Raw genomic sequence first — 27,665 nt, 5'->3', positions numbered from 1 at the left:
CATTCATTCGATTAATTTGTCAATGTCAATCTGCGAATTTACTTTGGGACAGGCTTGCTACGTCTCAAATTTCTAATTTTTAATTTAATAATTATATTCTCATTTAATTTAACTAAATCGTTTCGGCCCTCGTGAATTACTCCAATCGGCTTTGTTCTTAACATTATAAAACAGTATTTGGCTTGTTTTTAAGCTACACTACGTTAACATAAATATAGAAGTTTTTGAGAGTGTAACTTCAGTATGGGACCGCCAAAGAAAGTAAAAAAATATGTTTCGAAACAATCAAGTGATAGATCAAGTAAGTCTTGTTCACATTACAATAGTTATTTACGAGAATCATAATACATTTTGCTTATTTTTCTCTTGCTTGAACATACTATGTTTAGCAACACTGTTGCTCAATATTTTTAAATTTTAGGCAAGAAAAAGAAAGTGGAAGAAGATATGACTATAGACCTAGTAGATGATGATAATCCTGACAATGTTGGTGTACCTGGAGCTGCCATGCAGGATGCGGAGAAGAATGATCAGGTGCCAGAAGATGAGTTCGGAGCTAAAGATTACAGGTGAAATTACAAGACAAATACAATTAAAACCAACTCATTAACTAGCCACATGAGCGGTGTAAAGCTACAGCTTGCTACTTACTACAACTTTGGCGAAGCCCTAAATAAAAAAAATCGTTTGTCACTATTTTAACTGTGGACCAGAAATATAGACAAGCTGGTTATTGTTTTTTTTTTCGCGGAGCCCCCACAGAGGCTTTGTGGAGTCCTAGGGGTCGGTTGCCGCGCGAGCCAATGTTCAATAGTTTGCCGTGCGATATGGGGACGGGGTATTAAGATAGAGACAATATTTATGTTTTTATACTTCAAAAATGTTAACTTGAAATAAACCTTTTGTTTCTATCCAGGAGTCAGATGGCTCTAAAGCCTGACAATGCCAGCAGGCCCTTATGGGTGGCACCAAACGGCCACATATTTTTGGAGGCCTTCTCACCAGTATACAAACATGCACATGACTTCCTTATTGCTATCGCAGAGCCAGTTTGCAGGTAAGTTCCACTTCTAATTTTCTTCTTTTAATTATTGGCAAGGGTATTACGGCAGTTCTGTGGGAGTCTGCTGATTTCTACACCAGAATGGTGACACAACAAAAAACTGTTGTGTCTTTTAGTTTCTAAGCTAATTATTGTATGTATGTTTGTATGTAAGGTGTGTATCTATGGACCTTAGTTGCCTGATAAAATGACATTAAATCTGGGGGTGAAAGTGTGGTTATATTTTTTTATTTATATAGCCCTTTATTCTGAACATATTTGTTGATTTTAGTTGTAATTTTAGTTTTGAATATTTATATGAAGTCTCTTAGTTCAGTGTGCCTGTCGGCAAAGGCCTCCTCCAACTCCTTCCAGTATTTCCTCTCTCTTGCCACCCTTGTAATCAGTAATCAGTGTGTTTATTGCTTTCATAGGTTATACAGGTTGGTACATTTTATTGGTTCAGCTATGAAACCCTGTAGGGCACTGCAATATAACTTAAATCTAACTTAATTATAATGACTTAAAGCTATCTCTTATAATGACCATGCGATCTTGCATCATAATTATTATTATAAACAGTTACAAATATTTTTAAGTTGCGATATCTAAAATACTATGCTAAATACTATTACTATAATTAACTATCTAAGAACTCTTGCAGTGTGTAAAAGCAGCTGTCTAATAAATATTCAGTAATTTTTCTGTTAAATACAGTATTTATTTCTTCGTCTCTAATTGTCTTTGGGAGTTTATTGTACACTTTTATACACATCGCATGTGGACTAGAGGCGTGCATTTTTAGATTAGATTGCGGCATTGGAATTCTGTCTCTAGGGCGTAAGTTAATATTTCCAGGGTTCTTTGCTGCTGGGAAAAACTGGTTATACTTTCTTAAAAATTTACATAGTTCTAATATATACAAAGATGTCAGTCATAATTTTGAGCTTAGGAAAATGTGGTCTGCAACTATCTGGTTGGTTTATATTAACTAGGATCCTTATACATTTCTTTTGTAACAAAAAGAGATCATTAACATTTGTACTATTGCCCCATATTATAATACCATACCGTAGCGTAGTTGTCCAGAGTGGTCCCACTGTGAGTATAATTTCGTCTTCCCATCGTGTTAATTGAGTGCCTTTCGATCTTGACCCATGTGTGGGGCTCCACATGAGAATTCTTTGGCTCCACTTCTCTGTCTTGCATCTTATAGTGTGGCCTGCCCATCTCCATTTTTGCTTGTCTATGTGGGTGAGGATGTCTGCTACTTTTGTTCTGGTTCTTATGTCAGAGTTGCGGTTTTTATCCTGTAATTTTATACCGAGCATGCTCCTCTCCATCGCTCTCTGGCACTTCGCAAGTTTATCTCGTTGTTTTTTAGTAAGAGACCAAGTTTCGCAGCCATAGGTTAGACATGGAAGGACACATGTGTTGAAGGTTTTGCTTTTTATCCTTATACCTAGGTTGCTTTTCATGATTTCTTTAAGTGACCAGTATTTGCTCCAGCCGGACGCTATTCTTTTTTCGATTTCGTGGTTATATTACATTATATTAAATAAACATACATGAAAGTATAAATTTATGCATGAAGCATCATTATACTTAATTATGAATAATTATAACTATATAAACACTTATTCATTACAAAATTATTGTTTCAGACAATAACATTTCTACATAAAAACTTCCCTTTTCAGACCACATCACATTCATGAATATAAACTAACAGCATACAGTTTGTATGCCGCTGTCTCTGTGGGACTACAAACCGCGGACATCATAGAGTACCTGCAGAGGCTCAGCAAGTGTGCGGTTCCCGCCGGCATCATAGAATTCATCACTCTTTGCACATTGTCTTATGGCAAAGTTAAACTTGTCTTGAAGCACAATAGGTGAGAATTTCCAATCACATTTAACTGGCTAAAGCCCACTTGCACCATCCCACTAACCCAGGGTTGAGCGGTTAAACCGTTAACCTAGTCACAGAATAAATAATAGTACTAAGTACAGAAGACTCACTCTCTAACAAAACGCGTTTGTTACGATCAGCACAGATATGGCCGCTAGGTGGCGACAGCGCCACGCGCGGCTTATGGCTTTCCCCAAAATTGGGGCGGAACGGATGTACTTTTAGCTACCTGTAGCAAAGCGACGAAATCGCGGAGTGAGCCACGCCTGACCTAGTGTCAATTGGTACTGGTAACCATGGTAACTCCAGGTTTAACCAGTTAACCCCGTATTAGTGGATTGGTGCAAGTGGGCCTAACTTAGCTGCCATTACATTGAATGTTTGGCTAAGGTTATAAATATAATAAGAATAATCTGCACTTATGAAATTAATTTTCTATATTTACACTTTTAGTAATTTATACTGAATTGAGCTAATGCCACATGAGTACTTAACCACTTACTGATCACTAAAATACCCTGGAAATCTGATCCTTTATTCAAAGCCTAAAATTTTATGACACATCTTATCAATCAATAAATATAATATACAGTATGTAACTGAACGAAAAGCAATTACTCAAACCTGTTAATGTTTAGGTCATACTAAGCAACTTTTACTATGGGACCAACCCCACAATCGCGAAAAAAAAATTGACTTGCCCATAGGAAATTTCAACATCAGACCAGCAAAATGTACGAAACTTCCAATTTTTTTTCCGCTTTTCGTCTCATAGTATAAGTTGCTCAGTATGACCTAAACATTAACGGGTTTGAGTAATTGCTTTTCGTTCAGTTACATACTGTATATTTAATTCAGAAAAAATACAGTCCATAATTGTTAGTAGAGTACAGTCAGACATGTAGTTATTTATGTTAGTTTATTCTAATCCTAATAACTTACTCATAACTTACGTAACTTGGAGCATGTTATGACACCCATTCTTATGGCAATTAGGTAGTCTCTACATATTTATACTAAACTAGCCACCCGTCCCGGCTTCGCACAGGTTAACAAATTATACATAAACCTTCCTCTTGAATCACTCTATCAAACGCATCAAAATCCGTTGCGTAGTTTTAAAGATCTAAGCATGGAATGACAGACAGTGGGAAGCGACTGTTTTATACTATGTAGTGATTGGTCGCTTTAATATCTCAGACCTTAACTTTGTGATGATTAATGATGTAGTTCAGCGGTCGGCAACCTTTAAGCAGCCAAGGGCCACATAGTGGTTAACGAAGTTGACGCGGGCCGTACTTTGTTAATATTTATGACGTTGTCGTTTGTTAATATTACATACAAAATAGCCAGGGAGGCTCGCGGGCCGCAAGGGACAGGTTCACGGGCCGCATGCGGCCCACGGGCCGCGGGTTGACGACCGCTGATGTAGTTGATCTGCCCCTCCCTAAATGGACATGATTGTCGACAGGTACTTGGTAGAGAGCAAGCACGTGGAAGTGCTCCACAAGCTGCTACGGGACCCCGTGGTGCAACAATGTCGGCTTCGGCGCGACGGCGACGAGCTGCTGCCCACGCCCGCCGCCGCCGCGCCGCCCGCCCTGCCACACACTACTGGTAAACTGAAAACATTCATAAATGTGACGTTATCTATGAAAGGGGACCTTATTGTCGATGGCGCTTTCGCCATTATTAACGATGCTCCGATATACTTGTACAATGCCGCGCGACGCTGTGCGGCGTAAGCGCCATCGACAATAAGGTCCCTTTTCATATACACCCCAAATACACTTCATTTTTTTTAGCATTAGAAAAAGACTGGGTACGCGATCTTGACGTGTTTCTTTTGAAAAATAAGTCACATCAAAATATGTTGATTTACATTATTTTGGTTTAATAAGCAAGTCACTATTTTTAAAGCGTTTTTCAATAAATAAATAAAAACGAGATGTAGTAGTGAAAAAATATATTTCGCATATTAAACTTAGTTAATGGATTCGAATTATTATAGAATTACACAACCTATGAAGTCTGTGATTCTCTGACAAAAATAATAATTAATCATCATTTCCTAATTTGTTTTTTTATGCTAGACATATTTTTTAATATTTTTTTGTATACCGTAAAACACCCTATTTTCGCCTACTTTTTGACATATTTTTGAAGTTTCCTCTTAGGGTACATGTTTATTGTGTCATCACTAGTATCTAAATGGTATATATAATGATAACACCTAAATTTAATTTAAAAATAACCCAATTGTATGTATAATTATACCTAAAAAAGGAGCTCAAAGACAATAGGCGAAGTTTCATCTTTTTGCCTAATTTCGCCTACCCTATCAAACATGACTGAACATAGGCACATTCCATTAAAACTAAGTTCTACCCTCTGTATGATTGACGTAATTTATATTGAATCGTACGCCGGTGTTATTAAGGTCCTATTACGCACATATTTTCATCATAGGCGAAAATAGGAAGACATCCAGCGTGTTTTCATACATATTACTACGATCGTTCAGGGTTGTCAAAAATCATGTTTTTAACCAACTGTCGCAATTAAAGAGGGTTTTTGGTTTTCATGTCATAAATCATATAGGTATGAGAAAAAAAAATCATTTCAAAATCAACCACAAAATGTATTTAAGTTTAAGTACTTACTTAACAAAAATCCCGCTTACGTTAGGTGAAACATAGATAAATCAAGCTGCATAATAGGGATGTTGACAATTTTTTGGAACTGGTTTTATTTTGTAGATAGACACGTAATAATTACAGAAAAAAATATTAAAAAAATATATTCATTAATTTTGAATAAAAAAACATGTATAATAAGTTTCGTGTTTAAATTTCGCGCCTAAACGCTCCAAACTGTCACGTGACCTTGATGACGTAACGGCGTTTTAAACAAACTGCTGTCAGTCATTTTTTTAAATTCTTTATATGGCAACTGACAATATGTTTTAAAGCGTTAACACACTACCGCATCGGACAGCTACCTTCTTTCTCGCTCTAACTTATAGCTGCGTCCTTAACGCACCACCTTACACACTATCGATTCGTGCGCCGCACCGCACCAAGATCGCGTTTCGGTACGATAATCTGTAGACACTTAGGCAGGTTTTATAACTTGTCTTTGGTGATTCCACTGTGATTACGTCACGCGCTCCGATTGGCGTTTACAGTCACGTGATACTGGGCATTATTTTAAATACTTTTGATTATTTTTAATTAATTTATTACGCATATTTACACTTGCAAAATATGATTTTCTGCGTTCTAATATTCCCTGATATGGTAAAAACATAACATGTTATATATTCGCGATTCATGTCAACATCCCTATTGCATGTACTAATCAAGTGTCCATGCAATTTTGCAACTGAGTGTGCATGATCGAAAATAAAGGTTTGTAGTGACCCAATAAGTAACTCAATATTTTATATCACGATTCAAGTTATCTTGTAAAATACCACGACACAAGAAAATAACATTTACAAACGCATGGTCTAGGTACTCCAAAAATAATGTCAACAAAAACACCACATGACATGACTCAGTTAAAATTTCAGAATGACCTGAACACAACACAATAAACACGTGAATCGGCCATTCTGAAATTAATCAACCAGGACCGTTATGGATTCGTCTTGTCTGTCTGTCCGTCTGTCCGTCCGTATGTCACAGCCACTTTTTTCCGAAACTATAAGAACTATACTGTTGAAACTTGGTCAGTAGACGTATTTTGTGAACCGCATTAAGATTTTCACACAAAAATAGAAAAAAAAAAATTTGGGGGTTCCCCATACTTAAAACTGAAACTCAAAAAAATTTTTTTTCATCAAACCCATACGTGTGGGGTATCTATGGATAGGTCTTCAAAAATGATATTGAGGTTTCTAATATCATTTTTTTCTAAACTGAATAGTTTGCGCGAGAGACACTTCCAAAGTGGTAAAATGTGTCCCTCCCCCCTGTAACTTCTAAAATAAGAGAATGATAAAACTTAAAAAATATATATGATTGTACATTACCATGCAAACTTCCACCGAAAATTGGTTTGAACGCGATCTAGTAAGTAGTTTTTTTTAATACGTCATAAATCCCCTAAATACGGAACCCTTCATGGGCGAGTCCCACTTGGCCGTTTTTTTTATATTAAGGTTAATTTTAGTTTAGCTTTATTTTAAAATAGTTTTTAGTTTGTATTTAGTTTAATTGTAATTTTAAGTTGTTTTTATTTATTGTTTTTTTTGTCATGTTTTTGTACAGTACGTAACACATTTTGAAATACAAAAAAAACGCAACGAGTTCCTATTTTTTTTCATTAAAGTGACAACCCTAGGGGTAGGCGAAATTTGGAAGGAACATGGCCTCTTGGCCTCTCAGGTGACATATTACAAGATAACTTTTTAATTACGAGGGATACGTGAAAACTAATTATTTCATGCGAAAGATCATTAAATTTCGATTATAGATTGAAGTATTTTGTTGACTCACCTGTTAAACATGTGCCGCTGGAGACAGAAGTATTCACGAGAAAAAAAATCTTTGTCACACCTAACACTCTTTAAGACACTCTAAAAGTGAACAAGCTGAAGGTAGACACAAAAAAGTAACAGCAGTGTTGCCACAAATAAATTTCCCAATAGATATGGTAGTTAAATATGCCACGTTTGATACCAATTTTAGTAGAAAATTTAATATTTTTAATTTAGGCGATGTTTGGCTTGACAGGCGAGATTAGGGTGTTTTACGGTAGCCTATTTCGTGTCCCACTGCTGGGCAAAGGCCTCCCCTTTCTTCCGCCACTCATCGCGGTTTGTTGCATGTTCCCACCAGTCGCTGCAGAAAGCGTCAAGGTCATCCCGCCATCTCTTTTTTGGTCTGCCTCTGCCCCGGCTAATCTGCGGTGTCCATTCGGTAGCTAACTTAGCCCACCGATCCGGGTGCATTCGGCAGATGTTTTAATTCTTATTCAACCAAATAGCTGAGTCTAAGTTTAAGGCCTGAGTGGAGGCTCGAGTTGGGCGTGCAGCGGGGCGGGGCGTGCGGCGTGTATGTCAAACAAATGCAAGCGTATAGGAGCGGCCTTACACGCTGCTCAAATTACTTGTGAGCCCGACGCCACGCTGCACGCCCCGCCGAACGCTCCGCTCCGAGCGTCCACTCAGGCCTTACACGAACGCTCCGCTTCGAGCGTCCAATCAGGCCTTACACTTACACTAATTCTGTATTGCAGTAGGCGAAGAGAAGCCGGCGGCGAACGGTGTGCCCGACGACATCAGCCAGTTCTACCAGCAACTGGACAAGGACGACGAGGAGGACGAGGCCACCGACCTCTCCGCCAACACGGCCGTCGCCTTCGAGGTCGACCCTGACAAGATTGAGGTGAGGAACTATACTTGCTCAAGCAAATCTTGTCAGTAGAAAAAGGCGGCAAATTTGAAAAATCGCGGGTTAGCAACACTACGTTTGAATTGTTCGAAAAACGCGTGTCATTTATATCTTATCTGTGGAACTGTTTTGTTTACGTTTCATCGTTGTTCGATGTACATTGCTGCTTTTAATTAGTTTCCTAGGGATACCATACTTTAGTTTGCTTTACATTGCTACTGACATATCCAGCTTGACAGACTATAGTTAGGGAACGGGAAGGACGAGGCCACCGACCTCTCCGCCAACACGGCCGTCGCCTTCGAGGTCGACCCTGACAAGATTGAGGTGAGGAACTAGCTAGGGTAACTAGTACGGCAAGCCTCAACTACGGTTCTATCAGTTATTACTAGGTATAGGGATGATGACACATGTTGAATTATATAACAAAAACTAGTAAAATAGATAGCAAATGAGCATATTATCACAATAATGTGGATATTAAAATAATATATGGAAATAATACAAAAATACGGGACCTAAAAGTTTCAAAATTTAGGTTTTTTTTTACTTCCAAAAAGGAAATAAGTAAGGATTCGATTCCTTAAATTTCATCCAAAAAAATATTGTATAGCATCTATACTTGGTCAACCAGATCTTGACAGTAGGAAAAGGCGGCAAATTTGAAAAATGTAGGCGCGAAGGGATATCGTCCCATAGAAAATTTGAATTTCGCGCCTTTTTTTACTGACAAGATTTGGTTGACCAGCTCTATACAGGGTGGATTTTCTTTTTGGGTCAGTGAGGGCAGCTACCAGATCCCGTGCTGCTACGAGAAAATGGTCTTAGAAGACCTTCCCTCGATTTCAAATTAATGAAGATTGGCTTTTACAGATTTTGAAAAAAACATACAGGTTGCGAGAAAAAGGTCATTTTTGACAAACTTTTTTTTTTGATGCCAATCGATCCCATTCCTATTCAGAATCAAAAGCTTGTATGGAAGCAAAAAAAAATTTCCGGCTAGAAAAGCCACAAATCGAGGAAAACTTTTCCCATACAATTTGTATGAAAATGAAAACTTTTATTTTTCATATGCTATTTTTGTATGCCAATCGATTCCATTCCTATCCAGTATCAATAGTTTCCTAGGGGTCAACTTTCGATAATGTACTAAAAAGCCACAAATTAATAAAAACTTTTGCATACATTTACTATGGAGAAAACGTGAAATTTAATTCACATTTTTCTATCTGCCCAATCAGTCCTGTTACATTTAAGGATCATAATACTGTATGAAGACATTGCTGTAAGACTGATGGGCGAGATAGAAAATTGTGAATAAAATTTCACGTTTTCTCCATAGTAAATGTATGCAAAAGTTTTTATTAATTTGTGGCTTTTTAGTACATTATCGAAAGTTGACTCCTAGGAAACTATTGATACTGGATAGGAATGGAATCGATTGGCATACAAAAATAGCATGTGAAAAATAAAAGTTCTCGTTTTCATACAAATTGTATGGGAAAAGTTTTCCTCGATTTGTGGCTTTTCTAGCCGGAAATTTTTTTTTGGTTTCATACAAGCTTTTGATCCTGAATAGGAATGGGATCGATTGGCATCAAAAAAAAAGTTTGTCAAAAATGACCTTTTTCTCGCACCCTGTATGTTTTTTTCAAAATCTGTAAAAGCCAATCTTCATTAATTTGAAATCGAGGGAAGGTCTTCTAAGACCGTTTTCTCGTAGCAGCACGGGATCTGGTAGCTGCCCTCACTGACCCAAAAAGAAAATCCACCCTGTATACCTACATAAACGCAATATTTCACCGACAAAAACGTAATTTTCTTGTTTTGTCCACACTTCAAGATGGACTCTCAGTGGCTTTGACGTCACGTTCACTCGGTTCACTTATCGTTTTGTTCGGAGCGTATCGCGAGTGATTTACGACTGTCGGATTTTGACTATCATTTTTGACTTTTGTATTGCTTTAATGTAATCGGGCCCATATAGACATTTTTGATCCTAAAAACCAATGATACCATAAATGGAAATTTGTATTTTTTATTCTACCACTGATATTTACTGTACAGGTGATACAAAAACGGTGCATAGAGCTCGAGCATCCGCTACTGGCCGAATACGATTTTCGCAACGACTCCGTAAACCCGGACATCAACATCGACCTGAAGCCGACCGCCGTCCTGCGGCCCTACCAGGAGAAGAGTTTGAGGAAAATGTTCGGCAACGGACGAGCGAGGTCAGTCTACCTCGTATGAACGTTCCTTTTATTTTTTGCCATTTTTAGGGTTCCGTAGCCAAATGGCAAAAAACGGAACCCTTATTGATTCGTCATGTCGTCCGTATGTCACATCCATTTTTTTCCGAAACTATAAGAACTATACTGTTAAAACTTGGTAAGTAGATGTATTCTGTGAACCGCATTAAGACTTTCACACAAAAATAGAAAAAAAAAATTTGGGGGTTCCCCATACCTGAAACTCAAAATAGTTATTACAGTACATATGGGGCTACTTTTCCGCACTAGTGCGTAAAATAGCACTTTTCGTGCGAATTACCTATTCGAACGTGTATCGAACAAAGTTTTACAGTACATATGGCACTTTAAAGTTTCGACATACGCACTAAAAGTGCTATTTTACACACTAGTGCGGAAAAGGGGCATATGTACTGTAATATTTTTTTTTTCATCAAACCCATACGTGTGGAGTATCTATGGATAGGTCTTCAAAAATGATATTGAGGTTTCTAATATCATTTTTTTTCTAAACTGAATAGTTTGCGCGAGAGACACTTCCAAAGTGGTAAAATGTGTCCCCCCCCCCCCTGTAACTTCTAAAATAAGAGAATGATAAAATAAAAAAATATATGATGCACATTACCATGCAAACTTCCACCGAAAATTGGTTTGAACGAGATCTAGTAAGTAGTTTTTTTTTAATACGTCATAAATCGTAAACCGCAATTTTATTATATGTTACTTGCTGCTACGGAACCCTTCATGGGCGAGTCTGACTCGCACTTGGCCGCTTTTTTATATATTGTGACCGTTTTTGCCACTTTGTACGATTCGCATCGACTGGTGTCGAAGCGCGTCTTATGAGTATGAGTCAATGGAATTTAAATCCTCTAGTATATACAGTAGCTAGCTCACGAGCAGCCATTCAACCCATAATTCGACACAAAACAAGAAAGGTTGTGAGATCAAATCTCCTTGACTCTCCAGTAGATTTTTTATTTAGAGTTGTGGATGTGAGAGTGATTGAAAAGTTGGGACAAGGCCACCCGTATCGTTGCGGCGACCTGACCCAACAAAGTTCAACAAGTCACCACAAAACACAACAAATATAGCAACCGGCCGCCCGTATCTCCAGCGAGGACCGATTGACTCACATCACGACTCCAAAGGGGTCCTAGGGGGTGGGGTATACATTTATGTAGTTACAATAGTTATTTGTTTTACAAGGGGGCAAAGTTGTTGTTTAACCGCTCGTGCTAATATTGATACCCGAGCAAGCGAAAGATTCCAGAATTCAACCACGAGCGTAGCGAGTGGTTCGTAAAATGGAATCTTGAGCGTTACGAGGGTTTCAAAGCACGAGGGTTAAACAAAATTTGCCCCCGAGTGAAACACAAAATTTTTCACCACACCAACCCGAAGCAAATATTAAATGTAAAATATCAAACCAAATCAAATCCAATTGAATGTTATTAAATATTTATCATCCAAAATCATCATTTAAAAGTCAATTCTACCAGCAAACATAAGAAAACAACTCAAAATTTGCATTTGATTACTTTGCCTCACATGTGAATAAAATGCAACTTTGCTATCGGTTTTTGAAGTGCAAAGTAAGCCTTTCCGAGCTGGTGTGGTGAAAAATGTATTCTCTATTTATAGATGTGTTGTTGAATGGGAAAAGGGCAAGCGAATGAATGAATGAATGAATGAATGTTTTGTTCAGGTCCGGCGTAATAGTGTTGCCGTGCGGCGCGGGCAAGTCGCTGGTGGGCGTGACGGCGGTGTGCACGGTGCGCAAGCGAGCCCTGGTGCTGTGCAACTCGGGCGTGTCCGTCGAGCAGTGGAAGCAGCAGTTCAAGTGCTGGTCGACGGCGGACGACTCCATGATATGCAGGTGATCATAAATCATAAATAGTCTTCTTCCTCGCGTTGTCCCGGCATTTTGGCCACGGCTCATGGGAGCCTGGGGTCCGCTTGGCAACTAATCCCAGGAATTGGCGTAGGCACTAGTTTTTACGAAAGCGACTGCCATCTGACCTTCCAACCCAGAGGGTAAACTAGGCCTTATTGGGATTAGTCCGGTTTCCTCACGATGTTTTCCTTCACCGAAAAGCGACTGGTAAATATCAAATGATATTTCGTACATAAGTTCCGAAAAACTCATTGGTACGAGCCGGGGTTTGAACCCGCGACCTCCGGATCGGAAGTCGCACGCTCTTACCGCTAGGCCACCAGCGCTTCAAAAATCATAAATAGTATTATATTTAATTTAAATTGTATAGCTTATAGTTGCGCTCTCTCGAAAGGGTTTCCACGGAAGAGCAGCGTCGGGGACTTCAAAGGTTCCTTGACATGAAGCTGAGTGGAGACCATTTCAGGAACGCTTTATAACCAATCTATGTCAGTGTTTTTATTAGTTAAGTTTAAATTAAGCGTTTTTGAATAAAGATTTTTCTATTCTATTCTATCATCTATACCAGCGGTCGGCAACCCGCGGCCCGCGAACCTCCCTGGCAATTTTGTATGTAATATTGACAAACGACAATGTCTGATAAAGTCATAAATATTAACAAAGTGCGGCCCGCGTCAACTTCGTTAACTACTGTGTGGCCCTTGGCTGCTAAAAGGTTGCCGACCGCTGATCTATACCTATTCTACTGTAGGATGCATGGATGCGTTGCCGATGTTTTTTTATTGTTAAACTAGCGACCCGCCCTGGCTTCGCACGGGTTAAAAAATTATACATAAACCTTCCTCTTGAATCACTCTATCTATTAAAAATAAACCGTATCAAAATCAGTTGCGTAGTTTTAATGATCTAAGCATACATACAGACAGACAGGGGGAGCGACTTTGTTTTATACTATGTAGTGATTGACATCTAGTTCACCACTGAACTCGTTGGTGGTGTTATAATATAACGAAGGTTGAAACTCGCGGGGTTGAAGTTTGGCTGCGTACAAGTGTTTTGTATGTTAAGTAAGTCCCGAACTAAACTATTAACAAAGATCACGCACCTACCTCACCAACCGTCTCTACTACCGGTTCAGGTGCATTATTGCGTAGAAAAATCGAATGAGTCGATGTCAATGCGATTTGTGAATGAGACGATTGTGGGTTTACGGGTGTCACCGACAATTGTGTTTTTGTGAAATGTAACTCCCATCTATTCTTAAACTTTAAAAGCTCACGATTACGGGGTAAAATATTACACTCTATCGTACCGAAAACGATGCTATTCCAAAAAAAATGTGGTCGGAATGGCCCCAAGAATATTTAATAAAATACCACAAGACATACAATTACTAGAGCTCAATCAGTTTAAAAAAGCCTTGAAACTGCTACTGATTCGAAAGAGTTACTACTCAATAAAAGATTTTTTAGATGATAAGGACTTGTAAATAATTTATGTAAATACCCATTATATTTTGACATGCATGCTCTCAAAATTTGTATGCCGTAAGGCGCCACATAGTGAAACTGACTGAACTGTAACACCCTATTACCTATGTTGGACAAATATAGTTATTTTCGATACAAGTGCGAAAAAGAGGAAATTCGAAACGAGTGGCGATAAATTAAAACACGACCGAAGGGAGTGTTTTAAATCGACACGAGTCGCGAATTACCTATTCGCACGTGTATCGAACAACGTTTTACAGTACATATGGCACTTTAAAGTCTCGACATACGCACGAAAAGTGCTATTTTACGCACTAGTGCGGAAAAGTAGCCCCATATGTACTGTAAAATAATTTTGTATTTTGTTGACGCAATGCACAATTGCCTCGCCTCTCTCGAAATCTTTCACTCATGTCGCTCTCTCTTTTTTCTTATATACTTGATATACACTTGGTCAACCAGATCTTGACAGTAGAAAAAAGCGGCAAATTTGAAAAATGTAGGCGCGAAGGGATATCGTCCCATAGAAAATTTGAATTACGCGCTTTTTTTTACTGACAAGATTTGGTTGACCAGCTATATGTGTTCTGTACAGATTCACATCAGAAGCCAAAGACAAGCCGATGGGCGCCGGCATCCTGATCACGACGTACTCTATGATCACCCACGGGCAGCGGCGCTCGTGGGAGGCGGAGCAGACCATGAAGTGGCTGCAGGCGCAGGAGTGGGGGCTCGTGGTGCTCGACGAGGTATTTACCAGGGATGTTGCGAATATCCGCATTATTTTCAACATCCGCATCCGCATAAAATCGATGCGGAGTTTAATGCGGATGTGGAGCAGGTTGGTACAGGAACGTCTTAGCATCGGCGTAAGTGCTAGACTGCTAGGTAATTTAGTCATTAGCCAAAAAAACCTATTAGAAATGAGCAGTCAAGCGTGAGTGGGACTTAATGTACGGAACCCTTGGAACGCGAGTCCGACTCGCACTTGGCCGGTTTTAAATAAAAATTACTAAAATGTAATATTTGACGTTTTTTATGTACCTATCTTGACATCCACATCCGCATCCGCGGATGAGAGCCTTTAAAAATCCGCATCCGCGGATGTCAGAAATTCGGCATCCGCAACATCCCTGGTATTTACATGTTGAATAGCTTGCGCGCTGCATATCGCATATCAGACTTCGAAATTCATGCGAGTAGTTACGTCCCTTCGCTATAAGTAGGCCAAATGTGAACACTTCTCTACTGTAATTAAATGTCATTTACCAAGATGTTTTATATTCCAAAGCTTTAGTGCTCCAACTTCTAAACAAGATTTAATAATAAATATAAATCGAATATTTTAAATTAAAGGTACACACCATCCCTGCCAAAATGTTCCGACGTGTACTCACCATCGTGCACTCGCACGCAAAGCTCGGTAAGTAGTTTTCGTTCTAAGTCTGAGTCTCTGTCGTACCGCTCTCCGCACTTTGTACACGAACTTATATACCTGTTTAGGCTTTTTATTAGTAGTTGTCTGATTCGTAAACTGTTCTAGTACAATCTTCTATCGCACCTGCAAAATAATGACAATCTTCGTGACTAAAGTTTTCGACATCACGCTCGCGTAATTGCAACCTTCTGTATTTGTAATACGATCTATTTTGTGCTGTTACTCAGGTCTAACGGCAACGCTCCTTCGAGAGGACGACAAAATCGCCGACTTGAACTTCCTGATCGGACCAAAGCTGTACGAAGCCAACTGGCTCGAGCTGCAAGCTAACGGGTACATCGCGCGTGTGCAGTGCGCCGAGGTGTGGTGCCCCATGATACCAGAGTTCTACCGCGAGTACCTTATACAGAAGTGAGTCTATCTAATGTCACATTAGATATACGAAGCCAACTGGCTCACGGGTACATTGCCCGCGTACAGTGCGCCATGACGCCCGAGTCATGCAGAAATGAGTCGATTGTCACACTAGATGTACGAAGCCAATTGGCTCGAGTTACAAGCTAACTTAAAGCCCCGTCTCCATATCGCGCGGCAAACCATCGAACATTGGCTCGCGCGGCAACCGCGCGCAATGGATACCGGGCGCGTCGAGTTGGCTCGCGCGGCAGCCCGGTATCCATTGCGCGCGGCTGCCGCGCGAGCCAATGTTCGATGGTTTGCTGCGCGATATGGAGACGGGGTTTAGGTACACCGCTCGCGTGCGGGTACAGCACGTCCTATATTGTTTTAGGGTGTTACAGTGGCGCCCAACGCGGGGCCTTCGGGGCCTGCTTGTAAAAACTTTCATATTTCTTACAGAATCAACAAAAAGATGTTGCTATACGTGATGAACCCTTCCAAATTCCGCGCCTGCCAGTTCCTGATCCGCTACCACGAGCGGCGCGGCGACAAAACCATCGTGTTCTCCGACAACGTGTTCGCCCTCCGGCACTACGCCGTCAAAATGAACAAGCCCTACATCTACGGGCCCACGTCGCAGAGCGAGAGGATACAGATCCTGCAGAACTTCAAGTTTAACCCCAAAGTGAACACGATATTTGTGAGCAAAGTCGCTGACACGAGTTTCGATTTGCCGGAAGCTAATGTGCTCATTCAGATTTCCTCGCACGGCGGCTCCAGGCGGCAGGAAGCACAACGATTAGGTACATTTTCAATTCTATTTAGCTCTATGTATGTAAACACTTTATTGTACATTAAGACAAGTTAAGATTAAAAAGAAAATATACAATGTACAAAGGCGAACTTATCCCTATAAGGCCCACTTGCACCATTCCACTAACCCGGGCAAACTAGTTAAACCTGACGTTACCATGTTTACCAGTACAATTTGACAATGGGTTAACGGTTTCACCGGTTAACCCCGGGTTAGTGGGATGGTGCAAGAGGCGCTAAATAGTTTGCGTTTTGAGTAGTTTTTAAACCATCTATGTATTTCTAAATCTTATTGTGGGAAGTCTTTAGAAAACTACAATTTTACATACATTTTACATTACATTTTTGTCTTTAACACGAAGCAAAGTGCGCTACGCAAATGCTGACTTGCCGATTCAATTAGAGTATTTTGATGAGCCTCATTATTTAGGAGCTAAGACGGGAGGAACAAAAACAGAATTATAGTTTATATTATATTTCAGGTCGTATTTTAAGAGCAAAGAAAGGAGCCATAGCGGAGGAATACAATGCGTTCTTCTACACGTTGGTCTCACAGGATACGTTGGAAATGGCCTACAGCCGCAAAAGACAGCGGTTTCTCGTCAACCAAGGTTACAGTTATAAGGTAAATATTCCCATGTTTCAGGCAAATTTCATCACTTTACAGACATTGACAAAAATTCCATGTGATTTGATCATCAATCATCATCCTCCTCCGCGTTGTCCCTTCATTTTGCCACGGCTCAGCCTGGGGTTTGCTCGGCAACTTAATCCCAAGAACCTTCAGTTTGAAAGTCGCTTTACTGCTAGGTCACCAAGGCTGGCCACAATGGCACCTAAGATTTTGTATTTATGCTATTCACTCTTTTCAATAGGGCTATTGACCAGATTATGTTATTTACTTTTTCTTGATATTTCTAATTTTTCTCACCAGGTAATCACTGAATTGAAAGGAATGGACACGGAACCAGATCTGTATTACGGCACACGCGAAGAGCAAGGGTTATTATTACAGCAGGTCAGTAAACACGAGTGTTAGGATGTAATCATAGTTGGTTAGTTAGGTTGATTGGTGGTAATGGTACCACCCCTCCATACAAACCTCTATGCAGGGGAGGTACCTGCAGCTGACTGTACCTATTTACTACGTGCAATGTGGATAGTAAAAGCAAGATTGCAAACAAAAGGCTAATAGAAGACTGACGGAGGGTTTACTCGTTGGACGTAGGTACTGTGGCGTTACCAGTTATATGTACTAGGTACAGTCAGCAGCAGAAGTTGCTAAGCAGGCGAGGACGGCGAGGTGTTGAAAATTACCTCGACGCGCTCTTATTTCTTAACAATAAAGTCGCGTCAAGATCATTTTGAACACTTGGCCCGCTTAGCAACTATTGCTGCTGACTGTACTTACCAGGGATGTTACGGAGCTCCGTTTCCGTTAAGTCGGAACTTCCGTTTGGTATTACACATCCGTTTCTGTTCCGGTTCCGTTACTTTTGAAACGGAAGTTATATCGGATGTCAATGCTTAAGCTTTGGATTCCTCCGAAAACGGTGCCGTCATATGACGGCCGTCATATAGCGGCACCAAAAGGCGGCCGTCTTTACGGTGGCGACATGTGGAAAGTACCACGGCGTCATAACACACCGTCATCCACCAAGGTCAAAGCGGCAAATTTGAAAAATGTAGGCGCGATGGGATAACTTCCCATAGAACATTTGAATTTCGCGCCTTTTCCTACTAACAAGATTTGCTTGATCATCTATAATTTACTTGGAGGATGAAATATCATCAGAAGAGGAAAATAATCGTAGTACGGAATCATTTATTCAAATCTCGTGTCATTTATTAAAAATGGCGTCACCGCTATCTAATAAAACGTTCACGAAACTATCGACAAGGTCATGACGGCCGTCATCTTACGTTACGTTGACAATCAACGTAACGTAACGCCGTCTAGGAAACCGCGCCATCTTGTTTACATAGACAACGTTCTAGTGACGTCAGTCAACGCTGTATAGCGGCCGTAATATGACGGCACCGTTTTCGGAGGAATCCAAAGCTTTAGCGCGGCAGCGGGACATGAGCGATGTACATCAAAAACAAACAGGTTTATACCAGTCATTCGCTCATAGCAGGGACCGGAACCGGTTACCTTAACCGGGGTTTTTCATAGGGTTATTTTAGAAGTGGTTATAAAAACCCCTACCATAACGGTAACCGTCTGATAAGGTAACACTTTGATTCGGTAACCGTATCAGATCGAGTTAACCCCTGTTACCGGTAACCGAAATAAAAACCCAGTCGATTCTGTTACCTCATAATAAGGTTTTGAACCAGTTCAAACGATTGTAATCTTTACGCAGACTTAAATTCAACTCATTATTGAATAACCGTGGTTGGCATGGGCGGTCTATGAAGCCTCCAGCACAAACAAGTTTTTTTGCCGGTAACTTCGCTTATTGTCAATTCAAACAATATTGCACTTTGAGTCCTTAAGCTAAAGTTGAAAACATAAGTGAGCGATTACAGTATTATTTTGGAGCGACAGCCGCAGGCAGCGTGGTTATTCCTTTGTTTATCTTTATACCTGTGTGTTCCTATTGTTGTGTTTCGGAGCAATTCTAGTTTAGAAATGTTTAGAAAAGGGGTTGCAAGTAAACAACATCCTATCCTAGTAATATCTGCTATTATTTACATAGTTATATTTTATGCTACTTAGATTATTATTTTTATTTTCGGGTTCACACTTGGTATGTACCTACAGATTAAAGACTGATTTAAAGAAAAATTTTTACCTAACTAGTAATTTTACTGGTACATAGTTAGGTATAATTTATCTTTAGATTCCAGAGAATAGAGATAGAGTGATTAAAAAAAATCACTTTGTGATAAAGATACATGCGCTAGTGGATTGTGGTAGATATTTTACCATTGTTAACAAATGACATATGTACTAGTTATTACGAGCTTATTTTATAATAAGCAATTAAAGTCTATTCTTTATCCGGTAGACTAAAATGACATTTCACAGTATGAAATGAAATGACACATGATGTTCATTCATACTATGAAATGTCATTTTAGTCTACCGAATAAAAAAATAGACTTTAGTTTAAAATGTTTTCATATGCGGTGAGTTTGTATGAGCTAAAAGCCGTAATTTACCTTGTACCGCTTAATGCAGCGATCAGAAAATATATATCTATAGCAGTGATAAATAAACTTATTTTAATACTTCAAATCTTTCATTAATACCAGAATTCATTATATTTATTGGGTATCTATAACATTGCTAGGTGAAATAGTTTTGTTTAAATTAAATAGATACATACATACTTAGTAAGCAGTGTTGGTCATTCAAGAATAAAATCATTATTTAAATAAGAATTCCTAAGAATAAAATCATGTTGATTTTATTCCCGTCAAAATTATTTAAATAAATTTGATCGGAAATAATTAGTATGTGAAAAAATTGAATAAGAATAATTCTTAATCAAATAAATGTAATCCCATCAAAAACATTACATGTAAAAAGGTGCAAGTCTCGCAACGCTTTTACTACAAAAAAGTTTTGAGATGTAATGTGAAACCAAGTCGGTTATTTTAATCAGTGCCAGGGGGTGTTAAAACCGTATCAATAAGATATCTTTAATTTGTAATACGTATAATGACTTGGCCATCGCACGGCTGCATAATGGCAAAAGGATCATCGTCACCTATTAAAATAATTCTAATTGAACATAACGCTAGCGCTAATTGCAGTTTGAGCATTACACATATTTACGAGTACGGTACGAGTAAAGCATTATGTGCGATTGCCAAGTCATTATATGTATTACAAATTAAAGATATCTTATTGATACGGTTTTAATACCCCCTGGCACTGATTGAAATAACCGACTTGGTTTCACATTACATCTCAAAACTTTTTTGTAGTAAAAGCGTTGCGAGACTTGCACCTTTTTACATGTAATGTTTTTTTAAGGGATCTCATCTCTTTTTGTAGGCAGTCCTTCTTTTCGGGTACTCATACCCATACTATGTATACACATATCATAACTAAATATATCTTCATTTATGAACTGCAACAGTAAATTTGTAATATCATATATTTATATGGGATTACAAACTTACTTATGCAGTTCTTAGATCTTTAAAACGTGAGTGATATTGCAATATTTTTAGGTGTACCCTTTATGTGGCCATTAAACCCTAACTCTGTACCAAATTTCAGCTCTCTGAGTTTATGGGAAGTACTAGTTCTATTCTGATGATCATGAGTGAATGAGTGTCATAAATGCGAAACTTTGCTTTCGCTTAACTTCGGAACTAAATGACCTACAGACTTGAAATTGGATTTTAAGTATGTGATTATAACTTACTGGATGACGAAAATTTCTGCGTTCTGGTCTTATCCAGAGGTTCTCAAATAGGGGCCTGAAAATGCGGCGAAATGGTTCCAGTACGGCAGTGTTTGCTTCGCGCTCGACTTGGCGGGGGCACTGCCGTGCCCCAAGATCATGATTTTATATTCTAAATAATATTCCTAGATTAAACATGCAGTCTGGGTGCCGTATAGGCGTTACGTATAGATAGAAGTAAATTAGACAAGAAACTACTATGTTTCTTGTCTAATTTATACCTGATTTTATGCAATAAAATCTTACAAATTTAATTTACTGCCGCATAGTCTTGGTATTGGACGATACCCGTATTTCTTTTAATGTGATCTAAATCATCAGGTACAATTCAGCTACTATGAATAAAAAAAACCGGCCATGTGCGAGTCTGACTAGCGCAGGAAGGGTTCCGCACCATTACGCAAAAACCAACAAAAAAATAACGTTTGTTGTATGGGAGCCCCACTTAGATATTTATTATATGCTGTTTTTAGTATTTGTTGTAATAGCAACAATAGAAATTCATTATTTGTGAAAATTTCAACTGCCTAGCTATCATGGTTCATGAGATACAGCCTGGTGACAGACAGATGGACAGCGGAGTCTTAGTAATAGGGTCCCGTTTATACCCTTTGGGTTCCAAGAAAGATGTTTTTAAAGGTAGGATAAGGAATGGCTCGATATGGTGTATTCCTATTTCTCCCCGCCGGGCACAGATGGGAATAGGCGCTTCATTTAAATCATTCCCATATGTCCCCGCCTCATGTATCGCGGCGGTCACGTTGGGCAGGAACAAATGGGGAAAATACTCATGTTTATTTTCTGTTTTCGAATTATGTTTAGTATGTGGTTTCAGTGTCCGAGTTACTACCAAGACTTATGGTGTTTTTAAAAGTTCTTCTGATATTTAAAATTTGCATTTATTATTTAGACGGAAATTAACAGATATTAATATCGTTTGACACAACGCTTGCCGCACGTGTTTAGCAAATGCTGACAAAGAATTCACCACGCCACGACTTAATCCTATTGTTATTACCAATGAGTAATAAATGACGGTCTCAAGTGGAAACACGCCTGCAACTTTCTGCAAATCTAGTGATAAGCGTAGGACTCTTTTCTTACCTGCAGTAATTTACTATCTCATTCACTTTCCGTAGGTGTGAAAGAGATAGCACACGTATGACCTCAAGGCTGATAGGAATCATAAACAAAATACATACATACTTAATACGCAAAGAAATATACATTGAACCATCATAATTATAATTTCGCAGTTTACTTTATATGTAGCTTCATTATAAAATTATCATCACCGTTTCGAAGACTTCAAAAAATGTACCTATCTATCACAATAAAATCTTTTACGCTAAAAAAAAATTCAAATCAATCCGACCATTGAAAAGAGGGGTGAAATTGAAGTGGATTATGTATTGTATATTTAAACACGTATCATCGTTGTTTCTTATTTATTAATAAAGAATACATGTTTTTGGTGCAAATCTAAATAGAAAAGTCACACTCTTTTAATATGTCAATGTTTTAAATGTATAAAATCAATATAACTAAACGGAGAAGGTTTTAATACCGAACATTCATTTTACTATCTATCTATAGTTAACATTCTAATTGAATAAAACGTTATTTAGAATAATCCTACACCTGGAATAAATATTCCGTTTTTTATTTTTCATTTAATAAAATAAAAGTGACATGATTTATTAACTTTTATTTTATTCTAAAATAACGAGTGTAAGAATTATTCTTATTCAAATCGATTGGAATAAGAATAAAATGTATGTTCTTATTCTTCTTCTTATTCAAGTTATTTTTAGTCCAACTCTGAGACTTGAGACTTAGTAGGCTTTTTACATTCCAACAAAACTTTCTTCTCCAATTCACGGGATTTTTTTAAACCCGAAAGAGTAAAAGGAATTAAGTAGTAATGTATGTAGTATAAAAATGCAAGCTATATCAATATAAGCCAGAAACCCAGAACGCCTGAATTAAAACTTGGGAACATTTAACTATATACCTAAAGGAAAATACGTCAGGTCTTCTAAATGTTTAATAGAGTAAAAAAAAATGTTTAACAATAAAATTAAATAAATAAATGCTTATGACAAAAATTAATGAACAATGGTTAGGTTATGTTTAATAAACAAAATTAATAAAATTAAAAAAATAAAGAAAATAAATAAAATAAATAAATTAAATAAAATAAATAAAATAAATAAAATAAATAAAATAAATAAAATAAATAAAATAAATAAAATAAATAAAATAAATAAAATAAATAAAATAAATAAAATAAATAAAATAAATAAAATAAATAAAATAAATAAAATAAATAAAATAAATAAAATAAATAAAATAAATAAAATAAATAAAATAAATAAAGTAAATAAAGTAAATAAAGTAAATAAAGTAAATAAAGTAAATAAAGTAAATAAAGTAAATAAAGTAAATAAAGTAAATAAAGTAAATAAAGTAAATAAAGTAAATAAAGTAAATAAAGTAAATAAAGTAAATAAAGTAAATAAAGTAAATAAAGTAAATAAAGTAAATAAAGTAAATAAAGTAAATAAAGTAAATAAAGTAAATAAAGTAAATAAAGTAAATAAAGTAAATAAAGTAAATAAAGTAAATAAAGTAAATAAAGTAAATAAAGTAAATAAAGTAAATAAAGTAAATAAAGTAAATAAAGTAAATAAAGTAAATAAAGTAAATAAAGTAAATAAAGTAAATAAAGTAAATAAAGTAAATAAAGTAAATAAAGTAAATAAAGTAAATAAAGTAAATAAAGTAAATAAAGTAAATAAAGTAAATAAAGTAAATAAAGTAAATAAAGTAAATAAAGTAAATAAAGTAAATAAAGTAAATAAAGTAAATAAAGTAAATAAAGTAAATAAAGTAAATAAAGTAAATAAAATAAATAAAATAAATAAAGTAAATAAACTAAAATTAATACAATAAATACAATATATACAATAAATACAATAAATAAAATTAATAAAATTAACAAAATTAATAACAAATAAAATAAATGAAATAAGTAAAATAAACAAAATAAAAAAAATAAACAAAATAAGTAAAATAAACAAAAACATTAAAATAAGCAAAATTAAGAAAATTGACAAAAATAACAAAATAAACTATTATAAAATATGTAGTTAATTTATTATTAACAATTTTTCTTAGTATTTGACTGACGGCACATCACTAAATACGAATGTAGCAAACCAATAAGCAACCGATAATAAAGGTTACCATAACTGAATAAAAACCGGTTAAAAACCCCTAACAAAAACCCTAACGCGATGGGGTTTTGAGATTAACTCGGTTAACGGTTAAGGTTACCGTTTCAATAAGCTTACCGTTACAATCAGGTAACAGTATGATAGGGTTACCGAATGATAAGGTAACCGAATTGATTGGGTTACCGAATGGATAGGATTAAGCGTAAAGAGGGGTTTTCCGGTCCTTGGCTCATAGCCCCGCTTGCCACGTGCTGCAGTAATTAGATGTTCTGGTTTATCCGTGTTTTCGAATTTAAAGTACCTATTCGTATGTGTTGTGTTGTATAATGTATACCTACTGATAGGACTGACTCGGGCTCCGGTTCTGGTTCCGGTTCCGATTCCGTTTCTGGTTCCGATAAACTAAATTTAAAACATCTGGTTCCGCTTTCGGTTCCGATAAAACCACATCCGTTACATCCCTGGTACTTACATAGATGAAGACGTAACCAAGCTTTACTATCAAGTGCACGTCGCGGTGATTTACTTTATTGATATTTTTGCTTGCTGAAATAGATTACCACCCACAAAATGCGCTTTAGACTTGTTTTACCAGTAAAAGACTACTCTGGGAGCTAATTATGTTCTATAACCCTTTTTTATCACAACAGTTGAAGTTTACATGATAAAGGTTGTTTATATCTGAAATTATCGCTTTCTCGTATTAGGTAAATAGTATCAGGCAGCCTAGCCGAGGTGACAATCGCTTGCGCTTCGCCATCGAATCGCTTTGTGTCTCTCGTATCACTCTTCCATATTAGTGTGACAAAGACAGTTGCGTTTCGTTAGCTACGTAGCGTTAGCAACTGGCATGTCGTCTACGGGGCCAGCCGGGCTAGCAAACGATTGGCGCGACAGTATCTCGCGACGAGATTGACTACCCGTCCGTCTTTTATTAACATAGAAAAAGACTGTCGCGCCAATCATGTGCTAGGCTTACAGGAGCGCCATTGAGTGATAATAGGGTATTTGACACATGTTGAATTTTATAACTAAATCTAGTTAAATAGATAGAAAATGAGCAATTTATCACAATACATTGGACATTTTAAAAATATATGGGATTAATAAAAAAATACAAGGCATTAAATTTCCAAAAAAAAAATTTTTTTTTACTTCCAAATAGGAAAAAAGTAATGATACCATTCGATTCCTTATATTTTATGAAAAAAAAATTGTATAGCAACCATATACATAAATGCAATATTTCACCGACAAAATCGCAATTTCCTTGTTTTCCATACATTGAAACGGCTTCTAACGTTATATGATGACGTCACGATGTATTGCCATTTTCTATGAAGCGTTTGGTCAGTAAAGTGCGGGTGCCAGACTTTGACCATCATTTGTGACTTTTGTGTTGCTTCAAGACAATGGGTCCCATACAGACATTTGATCCTCAAAACAAACTTGATCTACTTATACCATTCTTAAAAAAATGTCAAATATCCTATTGCGAGTCGTCTTACGTACGTTGATATGTAATCGCAAAGTGACCTCTGGTCTGGTGGGTGCAGGTGCTGGCCGCGTCGGAGACGGAGTGCGAGGAGGAGGGCGGGGCGGGCGGGTTGGGCGGCGCGCGGCGCGCGGGGGGCTCGCTGGCGTCGCTGGCCGGCGCCGACGACGCGCTCTACCTCGAGCGCCGCAACGCCGGCAACAAGCACCCGCTCTTCAAGAAGTTCCGCTACTAGGTATACTTTGTAGCTTTCTAAGGCCCACTTGCACCATTCCACTAACCCGGGGTTAACCGCTTAAACCTGGAGTTACCATGGTTACCAGTACAATTTGACACTGGGTTGACGGTTTAACCTCTTAACCCCGGGTTAGTGAGATGGTGCAAGTGGGCCTAATAGAGCCCGAAGGCTAATCCTATTGTCTATTGTCATAGAGAAAAAAATACATAGAGTGCTCACTCCATACATCAGTTTTAGTACCAAAAAGACTATTAGCATCTAGCAGCGGAACTATCAGTACTGCTACTTGACAATAGATGTAGCACCGACCGGAAAGTCTTATGCTGTTGAGATAAGACTTTCCGGTTGGTGCTACATCTATTGTCAAGTAGCAGTACTGATAGTTCCGCTACTCGATGCTAGATGTAGACACTGAAATTAATAGTCTGAACTGATGTATGGAGTGAGCACTCTATGTATTTTATTCTCTATGCTATTGTTAAGTAAAACCGCTCGTGCCACGTGCCACAACCACCTGCATAAAAAATCGGTACTTCGGTTACTGAGTGCCGGCGAGTCTAACGCTACAGAACCAGTCTAAAATGTGTCATCGAGATGCGTAACAAAGGCGCGTTATCGGAGAGCGCACCTACACTGGTTTTTTGAGCGTTGGACTAGCCCGCGCTCAGGTGTCAAATAGAATAATTAGGACCCTTTTTTGCAGGTAAGTAGCACGTACGGTTTTACTGAACAATAGACAATAGGATAAGCCTTCGGGCTCTACTAGAAAACTACAAACTATATGTACGTATTTCGCCTGGTTCTTAATACAGCGGACGCCATTGGTCATATCTAGAAGCCTGTGCACACCGAGCGCGTGTGCGTAAACGTACTCGTGCGCGATGTAATACACCGAGTCTTATGAAAGATTGCCCCCCGTATACGTACGCGGCTCAAACATTTCAGCGCACGTGCACGTCTACGCACACGCAGCCGGTGTGTCTGGCCTTAAAATGTGACGCATACGACTAGTTTACGTAATGCCAAAAGCGACTTCGTCCCTATGTTCCTATTTACTTATGAAAAAAAAAATTTAGATAAAAATAATATGTATGTAAAAAGCTGTTGCAACGTAACACTAAACAAAGCTTGATTGTTTCAGGTTCCTGAGAAATATTTGCAGACAAAATAAAATAATAGAAATATATTTATTTCATTTTATTATACCCTCCCTCCAAAATATCCTAAACCCCAAGTTTTATTTTTATATTGTTAAAATAAACTATTAAATTCTTTCCAGTAAAACGGAGAGTGAGAGTGGTGTTCCAGAGTGGGCCATAGTGGAGCTCCAGGGCCTTATTCAAATGAAGAAGGAATCTCCGACAGGGCCAACTGTCATCGGCGACCTCCACTTCTTCAACCGCAACAAACATCCAGTGTTAATCCTAGGACACCATGTCCTTAACGGAAAAGAAGTTAAAATGGAACAACCCATGGCGGTGATTGAAAAAGTGACGGATGATTCTAAAACTCAATATAAAGTGAAGGCTGTGGTCAAAAAGAAATTGATTTTCAAATCTAGACCTAAACCTATTATCTCCAATGTTGCTGAAAGAGTTTGATAATTGAAATAAAATGTTAATAATAT

The 27,665-nt window shown here is 37.8% G+C and overlaps 2 protein-coding genes across 3 annotated transcripts in view; both read left to right on the top strand.

Annotated features, from left to right (window-relative positions):
* The window catches only part of LOC134652012 (chromosome transmission fidelity protein 8 homolog), a 28,686-nt gene extending 1,043 nt beyond the window's left edge, over positions 1-27,643 (top strand). The window contains exon 2 of the mRNA XM_063507165.1: positions 27,318-27,643. Coding sequence (XP_063363235.1) covers positions 27,318-27,639 — 322 coding nt within the window. The 3' untranslated portion in view covers positions 27,640-27,643. The remainder of the gene's footprint in view (positions 1-27,317) is intronic.
* On the top strand, positions 60-27,456 carry LOC134651921 (general transcription and DNA repair factor IIH helicase subunit XPB). 2 transcript variants are annotated; one of them, XM_063507035.1, is made up of 16 exons: positions 60-301; positions 422-569; positions 917-1,057; positions 2,743-2,937; positions 4,426-4,571; positions 8,202-8,347; positions 10,421-10,587; positions 12,314-12,484; positions 14,588-14,741; positions 15,349-15,415; positions 15,658-15,841; positions 16,289-16,632; positions 17,125-17,267; positions 17,577-17,660; positions 25,862-26,035; positions 27,318-27,456. In XM_063507035.1, the coding sequence occupies exons 1-15, from the start codon at positions 244-246 to the stop codon at positions 26,033-26,035; spliced, it is 2,322 nt and encodes a 773-aa protein (XP_063363105.1). In that variant the 5' UTR covers positions 60-243; the 3' UTR covers positions 27,318-27,456. The 2 variants fall into 2 exon arrangements, with proteins under 2 accessions (XP_063363105.1, XP_063363104.1); XM_063507034.1 differs by having other exon boundaries at positions 8,199-8,347.
* Positions 27,644-27,665: the final 22 nt, after the last annotated feature.

This window comes from Cydia amplana, chromosome 11 (assembly GCF_948474715.1).
Source record: "Cydia amplana chromosome 11, ilCydAmpl1.1, whole genome shotgun sequence".
NCBI classification, from domain to species: domain Eukaryota; kingdom Metazoa; phylum Arthropoda; class Insecta; order Lepidoptera; family Tortricidae; genus Cydia; species Cydia amplana.
Note: the sequence above shows the minus strand (reverse complement) of the source record. Positions and strands in the feature narration are given on the sequence as shown.

What these genes read in the sequence shown, in the direction of transcription:
- LOC134651921 (XM_063507034.1), top strand. Translation starts at nt 244, where the DNA reads ATGGGACCGCCAAAGAAAGTAAAAAAATATGTTTCGAAACAATCAAGT. An exon ending in CGCCCTGCCACACACTACTG is followed by an intron (nt 4,572 to 8,198) that starts GTAAACTGAAAA and finishes TCTGTATTGCAG; the next exon opens with TAGGCGAAGAGAAGCCGGCG. An exon ending in GCAGGAAGCACAACGATTAG is followed by an intron (nt 16,633 to 17,124) that starts GTACATTTTCAA and finishes ATTATATTTCAG; the next exon opens with GTCGTATTTTAAGAGCAAAG.